This window comes from Copadichromis virginalis, linkage group LG7 (assembly GCF_057382275.1).
Source record: "Copadichromis virginalis isolate Kocher_CV1m ecotype Utaka linkage group LG7, C_Virginalis_male_GT1.1, whole genome shotgun sequence".
Lineage (NCBI taxonomy): Eukaryota > Metazoa > Chordata > Actinopteri > Cichliformes > Cichlidae > Copadichromis > Copadichromis virginalis.
The window spans coordinates 34481495-34495856 of record NC_140624.1 but is presented as its reverse complement, the minus strand read 5'-3'; the positions used below and the strand labels follow the sequence as shown (position 1 = coordinate 34495856).

General features: G+C 39.9%; 1 protein-coding gene across 2 annotated transcripts in view; it reads left to right on the top strand.

Moving 5' to 3' along the window:
• The window catches only part of LOC146705487 (ephrin-A5b-like), an 83483-nt gene extending 77882 nt beyond the window's left edge, over positions 1 to 5601 (top strand). Inside the window, exons 3-5 of one of the 2 annotated variants that reach the window (XM_085463167.1) lie at positions 1213 to 1278; positions 1415 to 1495; positions 3476 to 5601. In XM_085463167.1, coding sequence (XP_085319293.1) covers positions 1213 to 1278; positions 1415 to 1495; positions 3476 to 3600 — 272 coding nt within the window. In that variant the 3' untranslated portion in view covers positions 3601 to 5601. The remainder of the gene's footprint in view (positions 1 to 1212; positions 1279 to 1414; positions 1496 to 3475) is intronic. The other variant, XM_085463168.1, reaches the window with a different exon arrangement.
• Positions 5602 to 14362: the final 8761 nt, after the last annotated feature.

Below are 14362 nucleotides of genomic sequence, written 5' to 3'. Positions count from 1 at the left end.
CTCAGTGGTTTAAAGAACTCCAGTCCCTATAATTTTGCAATAGGATGGTTAGATTTGGTTCCACAGATTCAGGTAGCAAAGAACTCTTTTCCTGCAGTGCAGTTGCTTTGTTGGTGCAGAACCTTTCTAACTTTGAGAACCCATTATTGTGCAGCATTACAAGCTTAAGTTGTATGTCTTTGTGTGCTGCATCTGCCAATCCTGGTAGTCCTTTCCGTTGCCACTAATGTCAGTAGGTCTAAATTTGGACCCAGCAGTTTTTGCGTTGCAATGCTGGTGCTGGATTTGCAAGAGGGATACAAGAGGTATGATTGCTTCTAAAAGCGCCCATTTACCATCGTTGGATCCCTTTTAGAATCATTATTAAAAATATGCATGTCATACTTGGCCAGTTTCCACAAAGGCTTTAGCTAAAGACACCACCAAAACATTTTAAAGCATGCTATAATCAAGCTGGAGTTGTCTACTGTTAAATGCAATTACTTAATTTGGATGTGTGGCCTGATATAGGTGTCTGTCTGTGTAGCACATTGGTTATACAGAAACAATAATTATGGGGATTGTAACCATTATAGAGGCTAGGGAGACGACAGCGACAAAACTGCACATAGGTCATGTGCAGATTGGTTGCTAAACAGAAAGGGGAATGCACAAAGATAAACCATCAAAGACATGGATGAGAAGCACAAACAATGGCTGGAGATTTTTTATTTTTCATGCTTGGTTTCACAGCACTACAAAGCTCTTTGTGTTTTGACTTTTATCTTCTATGCTGCAGGTGGCGAGTTAAAGACTCAACAACAGCGCAAACGTGAACAAGTATAGCCCACATTGCCAGTTGTTTCAAATAGTTTTGACTCTGCCCCCAACTTCCAGACACATGTCTGTAAACTGCAAAGCTCTCTTTAGCACCGGCACATCTGAGTGGCTGGTGTTTGGGTTGCGTGTTAGAATGAAGCCTGATAGGGTGCAGCGCTGATACTCGTGCTCTCAAAGCTGTTTTATTGCAAAGTATAAAGGTATCTTTTGTCAAATTAAGAAGTTCAAGTGTGGTAATAATAGTGACATTTTAACTGACATTTTAATTCAGAATGACATTTCCCCTGATCACGCAGCAGTAGATTAGATCAAAGAAGGTATTTCGATATCTGAAACTGAAGCTGGCATGTTTGAAGTGCCTTTGTTTCTTAACTCCGTGTGATGTGTCCACAGCCTCCATCTCTGACGACAGAGGAAGAAGGAGCTGCCTTCGACTCAAAGTCTTCGTCAGGCCTCAGAGTGAGTCCCAGATTGTTGTGTCTGCTCTGCCTGGTTTTCCATTCTTTATGTGTGCCAGCGTGTGATCGGACTGCGCGCGTGTGACGTTCAACTCGTCTAATCTACACATCTCCTCTCTCCTCTTTGTTTCTCTTAGACAATTGTGTGAAAAACTCTGGGACCGTGGAAGAAGGAGTCAATTTTGATGATAATAGTCACAACTCCCTAGAACCTGGAGGTTGGTGGGAATATACTGTACAGTTCATGATGTTTGTCAGTGTGTGATGGTGACGGAATCATGTGGGATAGATAAAGATTATTCTGAACACGTGGTGATGGACAGATTAACCATCGAGTCAGAGGTTTGGATGACGTTAGTCAATAAAATGATCGACAAAAATTTAGTTGATTGACTGGCATTCAGGTAATCGTGATATACCGAGACTTGGATTTGCATCGCTATTTCCCAGTGTGTCACTTAAATACAAAGCTGGAGGATGAAGTAGGTTAGCTATGATTAGCAGAAAAAAATGGCGGCTCCTTTTAATTCAGTTAAATGTAGGTGTCGTGTCTTGACTAGGTGTCGTGACTTCCTGGAGTCTTTGGTGGCTGCAGTATCAGGTGACATAGACATGAAAGAAAAAAACTTGGACATAGGGCAAATGGATAGATTTTTTTAGATGGAGCTTTGAATAGAGTTAAGGTATTAGGTGCAAGGCGTAACTCTAAAAAATTGCACCCATAACAAGGAACTAGCAAAATCTGATGTTTTTAGCCATCTTCTATGACAGGACATTGTTTTAGCACCCAGCATTTCGAATAAGGCAATAAAAAGCTTAGTTAGCTGTGTGTTAGCAGGCTAGTTAGTTAAGGCATTTGTAAATATAGCAACATTACTCACTGCATACAGGTTAAATATTGTCAAAATTTGCTTTAAGCTTAATTTAATCTTTTAGTGCCGCTTGTCTTATGCCTGGGATCCACTTTTGTCACATGCAAGGCTCGTTGTTTTGTTCATTAGTTTAGAAAAGCTCAGTTCTTTGTTCTTCAACGTGTTTCTAGTGCATCCCACCAAACTGCAGCTTTTAGGCATTTATCAGTTGACTTTTGATAGCAGTTAGACATGACAAGGAGGCCTCTAAGCTAAAAAAAAAGGCAGTCGAAAACCATGACTCTTTCCTTCTCTGTTGCTGGTGGGACTTTCTTGGGCTCCATCTCTATATAAAACATTTGTAAAGCTCTTTCTGAATCATTTGTTGCCTTTTAAGATATTTCTGTCACAAAAGGGAAAACAGTGGTTGGAGACCATGGCCAAAATTATTGCCACCATTAGCAATGAACTCGCAATCTCATTGACTGTAAAAGACAGACTCAATCTGCTACCAATTTGTGGTTGAATTGGGTCAAGTTACAGGCAATCTGTTGGAGATTAAAATTAGCAATAATCGCAATTTGTATTAACCAGAAAACTATATTCAGTCCAACCAGAACCTCATAGATATGAAACAGAAATTCAGAAAATTCTTCATAAATAGAAACGTAACTTCTGCAGGACAGCAATTTAACCACACACGGCTGGTCTGCTAACGATTCATTAGTGGGTCAAATACACCTTCCAACCAGTTGCTGCAGGCCCCCCTCCCTGAGTCTGGTTCTACTGGAGGGCTCTTCCTGTTAAAAGGGAGTTTTTCCTTCCCACTGTCACCAAGCACTTGCTTAAAGGTGCTTGATTGTTGATGTTTTATGTGCTATTGTAGGGTCTCTGCCTTACAATATAAAGTGCTTTGAGGTGGCTGGGCCATATATAAATGAAACTGTATTAACCTCCTAGGACCTGGCGTCCACATATGTGGACATCCCATTTTGGGTTATTTAGACCAAAATACTCAATTTTGCTCTACAAGGAAGGTCTACCTGATATCCACTTACGAAATTTTATTGAAATTTTAAACGAATATCCTCATATGTGGCTCTCATTTTTCTTAGAAACAAAAATCAGGTAAAAAAAAAATCTGGTAATTCTTTGTTTTTACATTCATTGGTTCCCAATATGCCCAAATATCAAAGAGAAATGAAAAATGCATGCCGTGGAAGAGTGCAGGTCTTAGGAGGTTAAAATACACAATCAAAATTTTGCATGAGGGAGCCTTCTACTCAAAATCATCACACAATTTCAGCTTTCCCTGTTAAGTGTGCATTTTCATCTGTTTGCTCTTAGATGGTGTCAGTCACGAGTCACCAGAGCCAGCAAGAAGGGATGTGAACTCCGCTGGACGGTGCCAGACTTCAGTTCTCCTGCTCAGCTCCACCCTCATACTCCTGGCTGTCATCTTGTCTTTATAGCAGCGAGATGTAGAAATCAGGGATGGACTGTCCTAACTGGAGCACAGGCCGCTCTACCCTGCAACCTCTCCCCTCAAGGAGCACTTTTAAAAGAAAAAATGAAATAAATAAAAAAAATTAAAACAAATCACTGACAATCTCTCATTACAAAGAGAGAGGAAGGGACTTCGGTGCTGAAGCCTTTGATGTTTTTTGACTTTGTAAAATGCCAACTAGTTTGATTTTTGACTTTCTGGCGAGTGCCGATGGTCGTGGCGCCCCAAGGTGAAAGCGTCTTTTACCTATTCGCCTCTCTACCATTTAAAGTATGCAGATATTACACCTTTTTTTTTTGCATTTAAAACAAGCACAGAAACATGCTTTTAAACATATAAACACACAGGACACAATGTCTACACAATCAGTACACTTTTTAACGCGAATGGCAAAGAAGCACAGCAGGACCCCTCTGAAGTTTACAGATGAACTCTGTTTTTTGTTTTGTTTTTTACATTACATAACCTCCAACATGTAACATGATTAAATCTCACTTCAACGTGGAAGAAGATCCTGGAGCGGCACATCGGCAAAAAGGAAAACAAAGAAAGATGCTATTTGTTGGAGACTGTTGGTACAGGCGTGGAGGTACGGGGCGGGCCTTTGATGGATTAACCTCTCTCTCAGGTTAAAAGGGATGCATTGTCTCAGACTGTGGAGGACCCTTTATGAGAGATTTAAAAAAAGGAAAAAGTTAAAGAAGCACTCATCTTTTAGTGTTTGGATAGGAGGCAATTTTAATGGTTGATTAATGTATGTGTTTGTTTTATTTTTTAATAATTCACATAACTCAATTGTAGCAGCCAACACGGGTGTACAGTAAAATATTTGAATGGCGCGTAGACAACGATACGGTCTTTTGCCTGGCGAAATGTATTTTCCTATTTATTGTGAAGTCCTTGTGCTTTTTTCTGTTCTGGTTCAGTCTGTAAGTACAGTAGAAAGGCAATAAAAAACAAACACCCTTACCCGTTAAGTTAGTTTATATTACCCACAGTTAATTTGATACCATTAAACAAAAAAAAAAACAACCACACAGTTTTACGTATCTGTTTGGACTGCTCGCTGATGATGGTTTTTAATTGTTTTTAACAAAGTCCGGGAAGAAGAGGGGAAAAAAAGTCTGATGTGCTATCAGGGTGTAGAAATCGTAGAATATTTGTGTTTGAAATGTCATTAAATGAATGTCACAAATGTAGTTTTACTGTTACACTATTGTTTTTGTGAATCACTGTCATAACACAAACTATTGTAAATAGAAGGCAAAGTTCCTACAAAGTTCAGGGATGTGTCCATGCCTAACATGAGGTCCATTTTTTCTTTGTTTCTAAATCAGGGAGAATTCTCTTCCCTAAAATAAAGTAGAAATTTTATGTGGCGAAAAAAGTTTCAGTGAGATGGTGGGCGAATTGCAAAGCAGGTGGAAGAAGTGTGCGTAGGATGGTCGGGACTGTGATTCATTTACCCTCTTTGATGTCGTGTAAAGTGGCATCTGTACAGAAAATACACCGGGGGCACCCTCGTACCAGTTATTTCTGGAATGAAAAAATCGACCACCAGGGGAGATGGAATAAACACGAGGTGGTGTCCTGTTCTCTTGGGGCAAACTGAAACTGACCTGAGAGAAGGGGGGAAAGAGACGAAGAGGGCGAGATGTGAAGAACTGTAGTGCCCCTGCTGAGATCAATAATGCTCTTCTATTTTCTCCTCATGTGGCAGGAACATGTGGTAAACAGATCCTACTGTCACATTCACTCAGCGCCAAATAACACAGCCTTGCTAATGTCACTGCTAAAGAACAACACCTGTACTGCCTGCTTGCTGGAAGCACGGGAGTGTTAGGGCCACTTTGGGTTAAAATAAACCAAGTTAGGGAAAGAAACTGAAGCTTTGGTAAGAAAAGATAGTAATTACATAGCATATTTTTTAGGTTCAAAGATGCAAATAAAAGAGATGCAAATATTTTATTTGACTGGCTCCTGTGCTAAATATACATCTAGATCAGGGGTGGGCCCCTGGCCCATTCTGGCCCGTGGCAAAGGAAACTAAATGGAAGGTTAAGTGTATTTTTACATGTTTTACAGCTTTTTCTATTGATAAAGACCCCCCCCCCCCCCTCTCCCACATACACACACACACTCACACTATAACATACAAAAATAGACAAAATATAAATGACAGAAAAGTTCCTGTTTTCCACAAACTACTTTAAAATTTTCATTTTTTGTCCAGTCCACAGTAAAAGAAAAAAAAAGACATTTTCTATTAATTAACAAAAACCTTTTCAATAATTGTACACATATAATGTAGTTTCACTGGTCCCCCCCACTTGAGTTGCCCTGGCTTAGAGATAGACTGCCCAGATTTATCTTGAATATAATGGAACTCAACTATGTTATCCTCAAAAGGCGCCAAAAATATACATCTAAAAAACTTGGCAGAAATTCTTTGCAAACCTTCTTTTGAGCAGCAACTATTTTTTTCAAATTACAACAGCCAGTTAAAGAATGCATGCAGTTAGCTAACATCAGATTCATCTGAGGCAGGTATGCCATGTCACGAGCACGTAATAAGACGTCACTTGCTTGCTAGGTGGTGTTTGTAGAAAGAAAATACTTCTTGCATAAAGTTTTTATTAAATAACCAGAAAGAGATACCTCTGGAGGTTTTCAAACATATACTTTTGGGACTTTTGTTTTAGTTCTGTTATAAATATGTGTATCACTAATATGTTGAAAAAGTTGGGCGACTGGGGTAATGATTTCAGTCTACAAGCATAAGTAGTGTAAGTAGTTAAATCTGGCCCTAACACTCCATTATAGTGCAGGACACCTGTGGCATAGAAGAAAAACAACAGTGTGTAACTTGTTGCATAGTTTATAAGTTGCTCCCTTAAATACCGAAGACAAGACCAAAAAAAATTAATAGCTTTGAGTTTTCAATTTGATCCTCTGTTCCTGGCAGATACAAGGACCACTCTTTCAGAATGGCTGGTAAACTGAAGCTGATGTTTAAAACTGGTGGAGTGTCCCTTTAAATTATAACTTATTTAATTTATAATTACTTCTGTGCACGGCTTCTGTGCTAAGACAACCATATTAGGGTTATCCACCCTCTATGATATCATACAGAACCAAAAGAGGAAAAACTCATCTGAAACAGTGTTTAGAGCAATCTGAAGCCTGAGCTTTGGCCTCACGTGGATTACTTGTATATACTTATGTCATTATTTGAATCTTTAGCCATGCTTCACGTGAGCACCCAACATTGTAATAGTTTATATGCATGACAGAAATGAAGAAAAAGCATATTAGGTCTTATTAAAAACTAAGCTAAGAACTTGAGACAGACAAGAATAGAGTATAAAAGCATTATTTTCAGGAGATTCAGGAAATTAATAGTTTGAGGTGAAAGGTTATTAATATAGCGGCACAACAAGTACGCTGCGCGTCTGAATTAGTTAACAGATTTCTTTTCTGTCATTTTCTTCAAGAGCTTAGTAAGATTTAAATAACATTTTCCTCCTTGGTCACAGCTTGGCCACTCGCCTCTCCATGAACATCAGTCCTGTTTTTTAAGCCTGGCCACCATTAAAAGTCCACTATCATTGAAATTATCGCCTCCTGCCACACCATGTTGAGAAACCCCTCGAAACAATCTGTTTGTTTTGTGGATACTGTGTATCCAACAGTTAGCGTGTTATAACACACAGTGTTAGATACTCCCCTTTTCTCGTCCCACACCTCTTTTAAAGGGCGATTTACCTGACATATTAACGTTCTTTGGGAAGAAAAATGTTTGATACAAAAAAATGCAAACTTTCATTTTATATGTCTTTTATATGAAGCAAGAAAAACAAACAAGGATCATCATTGCACCCACTATCTGTAAAATATGTTTGTGCAAATGTGGCACATATTGAACATGCAGTACGGTTACAATCATGACTCAAATGGCCTGACAAGAGTACAAATGGATGTCCAAGAGCTCGAAAAATTTGTGTTTCCTTTTGTTTTCTTAAACCACTCTTGTTTTTTTTTTTTGTTTTTTTGTTTTAAATTGTTGCATCCAAAGTGTCTTTAAAGGTCCAGGATGTTCTTTATTTCCGTTTGCTTATCTACACCTCCAGCTGTTTCTGACATGTAACAACAATAATCAGTGTAAAAGCTCAATGTGTTAGTGGCAGAAGAAGACAGTCCCACTCAAATGCTGATGTTTCGTGTGTTTTTGAGCAAACTGTGCTGCGAGGAGGGCGGGTAACATGCTCTAACCTGATTTTGTTATAATGTAGCTTCAAGCTAACACCACTGTTTCTGTTTGCAGCATCTGTTTCCCATCCTCTGTATCTGAAATACAGATGTGTGCTTTTTTTCTTCTGTTGGTCCATCTAGCAGTGGGAAGCTTTTTGTTAGCCACAACTGTGTTTTCCCCTCCCCCAAGTAGACGTGGATGTGCCACCAAACTGCACATTTCTTTAAAACATTGTAGTAACTGTACCTTGTGCCTATACAAGTCCCATCCTCTCCTGTACTCATCTAAACTATTCTAATGTCTGTTTCCTGCTCAGTCCTTCACTAGATTTTTCTACAAAACTACAAAAAAAGGCAATTTCTTTGTAAATACACGTGTTGGAGCAGCTATGACTAACTAAAACAAAAAAGATTTAATAAATATTTCTTTGTCGTTGTAATTATCGTGTCTGATTTGTTTTATTAATCATTATGGAAATGAGTGACAGCTTGTGAAACAGAAAGAACATCAAAAAGGCGTGAAAGCTTCGTCGCGGTAGCGCGAGCAAGCACTGGATGTTTGTCTTGGTTGTCGCTCGGTGCATAATCACACAGGCCGAGTCCGGGGGAAGTGGATGAACAGCTGTTTCTCCATAATCTGGAGGTAATTCAGTCTGAAAAAGCACAAAACAGAAACAGCTTCAATTAATCTTGCAGGGAATGTGCAGCGCTTTGGGGAGCTCTGCCAAGAAAACTCTGTCTCACACGCTCTTTTGCTCCTCACTCCGCTCTGCCTCTCCTGCTGTCTGACTTAATTTCTCAATTTCTGTCCTTCTTACCCTCTTTTTGTACCTGTGGTGAGTTTGCAACCTTTAACTGGCTCATTTCATATAATCTAGATCAAGGTTTTTGCCAAATTTAAATAACCTGGAGAGACAATGTAGGCAAGGTGTCTGAAATAAATCTTAACATTTATTTCATGGGAAATGCGTAAATATACCTAAAGGACAGAGTATCTTGATTACCAACATAGATTGCATATAAAAGATGGCTGTAGCTTCTGTGATGTCAGCCACTTGTTCGTAAATCCTGTTATGAAGTGTTTTCACCTTCACCTGGTGTTTTGAAACCAGATGTGAAGAGCGAGGGGCGGCTCGGACTGTGATTGGGTTGTTAGCCCAAGAGCACACCCTGGACAATCCTTCAAACTCTAATAATGACCAGAATTTATAAAACATTGTGTTTTATTCAGTATGGCCTGAAGCTAGAGATTTAACCAATAAACTCATCATGAAAGCATTTGTTGAAGTCACCCTAGACTGAGTATTTCCTAGACTTGGGTAAAAGTTAGGCCTAGGGTTGAGGTTGTCACCAATGATGACTCAGATCTTAATTATTAGTTATTATTAGTCTCTGTCTTCCTCTTCTCACCCCCAACTGGTTGCGGCCGCCCCTCCCTGAACCTGGTTCTGCCAGAGGTTTCTTCCTGTTAAAAGGGGTTTTTTCCTTCCTACTGTTGTCAAGTGCTTGCTCAAAGGGGGTTGGTTTGATTGTTGGGGTTTCATTATTCTAGGGTTTTACCTTTACGATATAAAGCACCTTGAGGCAACTGCTGTTGTGATTCGGTGCTATATAAATATAATTGAATTGAATCTTAGAGCAGAAACTTGTACAACCTTCTTTACCCTTAAGTGGGCCATACCAGTGAAACTCCCTTTGCTATCAGTGTAAATGCATTTCACTACACATTTAATCTGTGAGGTCTTAATACGAGTGCAATTTCAACAGTACGTCTCAGTTTTTCTACATGACAAATGTGTAAAACTACAGATAAAAATTCTGGTAGCTCAGTGGCTAGACAAATGTTTTAGTAGGTATTTCTACAGTATGCAGTGAAAAACAAGAATTTTTCTGTCTTCAGATTGTTCTACTACTATCCATTACATTACCTTGGAAAAGGTGAAGGACTCTATTTACTAGGTTTTACAGCTTTTCCAATTGACAGACCTCCTCCACTGCAATTCATACTACACCAAAGCCTTTCAGTGGGTCAGATTGGAGTCTTTGCCAGGCTGATTCTGGCACCCAGGCCTAATGTTTAACACTGCTTCACATGGACAAGCAGCAGTTTAAGGAAGTGCAAGACTAAATTTCTAAAGATAAGAAGTTCTGAGAGACATTTAAAATGCAGAAGAGGCAGCGGTGTGCAGTTAGTCAAGGTAAAAACTATCTGAAAGTTGCCTATAATATATATGTATATATATATATATATATATACATACATATATACATACATATATACATACATACATACATACATATACATACATACATACATATATATATATACATACATATACATACATACATACATACATATACATACATATATATATATATATATATATATATATATATATATATATATATATATATATATATATATATATATATATATATATATATATATATATATAAATAAAATTGTTAAGATAGTGCATTTTTAATGTGCACATTTAATGAGACAGATTGTCATAAGCACTTCCCAGTGAGTCTAAAATGGCAGAAAAACTAACAAAGATATTCACTCTGACATTTCACATCTTTTGAATGTTTTTGGCTGGTGCACCTGCACTTCAGACATTACGTGTTTGACCTTTTTGAGATCTTCCCTCCTGTTGTTTTGGCAACTCATCGAACCACTGATTGGCAGACCTCTTCAGATTTGCAGATTTTTGCTGCTCATTGTTATTCAAACGATGATCCACACCTTTACAGACAGGCTGAGACTGGCATTGCTTTAGCCATGATCGCTTTGCAGTATTTTGGCTGTCTCCTGTGGCCTTCGCATTTCCTTACTGACAAACGCCAGATTGTGGGAATGTCTTGAACTGGACTTCCCACTGATATCCAGACTCTTGTTATCTTTGTTTTGGGTCTGAGTGAAATATATCTGTGAGACACTCACACTTCCTGTTCTGTCTGCTGTGTGCTTATGAACTGCGATTATAAGTAAGCCGTTATGAATACGGTGTCAGGACATAAACATGCCATCAGGAGTAACCATTCTAGGATTCTGCTTATATTCTAACTCTTGTTGTATGATTACAGAGGATAAATCCAAGAACATGTTCACAGTGACGGGATTACCTACAGACAGATTCACTTTATCTGCCCTGCTGTTCCATAGATCAACTTAAGCTGCTAATTATTGTGAGGGATGATTTCTTTACAACTCACTGTATTTCCAATGCACCCCCCCCCCCATTTTTTTTGTAATTAACAGCCTTGTTTTAGCATTTTAGCAGTTTTTAAACTGTCACAATGGGGGGAGATTTCAGTGCTGAGCATGAGCTCACAGTTGATCATCTGTGTGTAATCCTGGATTAAGCCACCTGAGAGAGTCAGGGAGGATGGGAAGAGGAAGGTTGAATGGGAAGCCCATTTCTTTAAACCAGTAAAGGCCTAGAAGCTGTTTTCTGTCAGCTTCTCTATCTGCAGCGCACCTCACACATCAGATGCCTTAGCAGGAGGTGGAAGGAATGTCACTTTCATTAACTCAGCTGTGATGATACCCGCTACCTTGAGACAATATCAGCCTCAGGAAGTGGAGTCTGCTAGTTTTTATTTAGTCTTCGAGCACTGGAGATAAAGTGGAGACTGAAATAGCGGCTGCAGTGGGAGCTCTCGTTTTCCGGATAGTCCAAAACTATTTGGACAATGCTCCTTAATATTTGTGGTTCACATAATGTTTTAGACAGTGCTTTACATAATTTGTGTTTTATCCTTTTCTGTTCCAGCGCCACAATGCTCAATGCCTTGCCTTCCTTATACTTGTTGATACCTTTTAAAACAATTAAACTCTGGCTGTTCTCTGTTACTCAGGCTCTCTTGTGCTGTGTGCATTTGGTGTTGCAGGAGATCCTATGTGGAAATGTGGGACATTTTATTGTCCTCCAGAAAGCAGATTAAGTAAAAACTTTCAATTTGTTAGCCCTGGAATAAGAGAAACTCTGGGTTTTCTTTCCCAGAAAGAGAGCTAACTTAAGCTCAGTGTCAGATGTGAGGATGCCTCACTGCTCACTGGTAGATTTGATTTTGAGGCAGTGAAACTCCCTTTGCTATCAATGTAAATGCTGAACCAGCTGATTGATTGATTCATGTAGTTGCTGTCAAAGCAAATGCCAAAGTGCAATAATTTGCAGTAGTTCATGTTTTTTTTTAAAAAAAATACTGGTTTGTTGTTATATTTGACATGAGCCTGTCTGTCACTAATGTGAAATCTACACATGTGTTAACTTTCTGACTAACTCTGTGGACAGTAAAGCAGCTGTCAGGCTGTCAGCGAGTTCCCCTGCAGTGAAACGTTTAGTGTAGTGGTGGCAATCACTGTTAAAATAAAAAATAAATCTATAAGCTTTAGATGCATAACACACCAATCAATGATCAATCATTTGTTAGGCTGTCACACGATGTGGTCATACTGATGGAAGAATGTGTCATCTCAGCTGCTGTCTTAGGGATAATTTGAATATTTCTGTGGGAATTAGGCTGAAATGATTCTAAAACAGGACAAGATGTTGTTTAAAATGAGTTTTTAAAGGCTGCAGAGAGTCTGATTGTATAGTAACTGGATTTCTTGTTGAAACTACAACACATTTAGTCATTAAAACATACATCAAACACCAAATTGAAAGGTGTAATCTATGAACAGTTAAAAACTAAACCTCAACATGGTTTCCTCTGAAAAAATCACCTAAACATATGCATGAAAACAGCCTGGACACAAGTTTGCTTGTGGACCTGTGAGATTAATCAGCAAACTTGTGTTCAGGCTGTTTTCCTGTATATTTTCATCTCCTCTTTCCATCATCTGCATTTTGTCCCCATCATGTTACAGTTCAATAATTAGATTTAAAAATCAAAGGTAAAATTTGGTAGGATTCCAGCTTCATCTAATAATGAAAATGAAAGTCGGGTAAATGATTGAGTGGATCACGCTGATTAAAATGACTCTTTTCTCCTTCCTCCTCCTTCCACATTCATATTCATCAAGCCATCCACATCCATTTTTGTCTCCTTGGCTGGTTCAGGGTCGCGGTGGGGCTGGAGCCTGTCCCAGCTGTAACACAGGTGGGGTGCACCCTGTAATGGTCGCCAGCCTGTTGCAGGGCGAACACAGAGACACAACTATTTACACTCCCATTCACACCTGATTGCATATCTTTGGACTTTGGGAGGGAACTTGCCCAGACAAGGAAGGGCCCGAGCTGGCCAGTGGATTAAAACCCAGGACCCACATCTCAGAATTGATGCGACTGAGAGTTCAATAAGGAGAGATCATTAAAGAATAGAATAACTGAACGTAATTGATTGAAAATAGAGAATTCTATTAAGCTATTTGGCATTAAGACGCCCTGATGTTCCATCATAGCTGTCATGGTCCTGGGTCGGTGACCCAGCATTTAAGTTTATTATTATCATTTTCCAGTTTATTATGATGATGATTATTATTGTTTGAGTTCTACGTGTTATCTTCGGTCTGCCTCTGAGTCTGCGTCTGTATCTCTGTCTGTCTATGGTGTCACCCCTTCTGGTTGTGAATCTGTCTGTTTAGTTCAGCGTCTTGTCTGGTTCCCTGTGTCTGAGTTTCCTGTTTTATTGTAAAGGTCTGTGTCGTATGTGAGTGTGCTCAGTTTAGTTTCCCCTGTCTCGTCAGCTGTGATTTCTCCCAGGTGTGTTCCCCTCCTGTCTCTCATCCCTTGATTACTGCCGTCTGTGTATTTAAGCCCTGTGTTTCTCTGTGTCAGTGTCGCGTTGTACCCTCAACTTGCTGTGTTTGTATGTAATGTCCTCCAGCACCTCGGTTTAGAGTTTTGCTTTTGTAAGTTTTATTTTGTGAATCATTCCTCCAGCAATAAAGCTGCGTTTTCAGTTTATTCCCGTCTCCAAGAGTCCTGCAATTTTGGGTCTACCACTTCTGCTTGCCTGCCACACAGCCAACCATGACAGAACGACGCGACCAGTACATGGACCCAGCGGACTCATCTCGGGAGCGCGATCTCGCCCACGTCATGGCCCTAATGAAGCGGATTTCCCACACAAAGGATACTAAGGCGATGCCGATCAGATTAAACGCTATCGGAACAATCCTCGAGGGAAATCCACATCTCTGCCAACTCAAGGGATTCATGAGCTTAATTGACGAGATGCACGAAGCCCAGGAGGTTCTTCAGGCTCGGGAGCTAGCGGCCTTTGCTCGTTCGCAGTACTCCACTCCGAGGCCTCCGCAGCAACAGCAGCAGCGGACGGAGCGGGCCGCGAAGCAGCGTAAGCTCCCTGCAACACAGCAGCAGCCGAACATGGAGCTTTCTGCGACACCACAGCGATCGCCGCGGCAGGATATCAACCCCTTGCCGCTGCCACCGAGTGAACTACGGACTCCGGTCTGCTCCGACTGTCGCTCGCCAGCCTCTTTCCTTGCGACCATGTGGGCG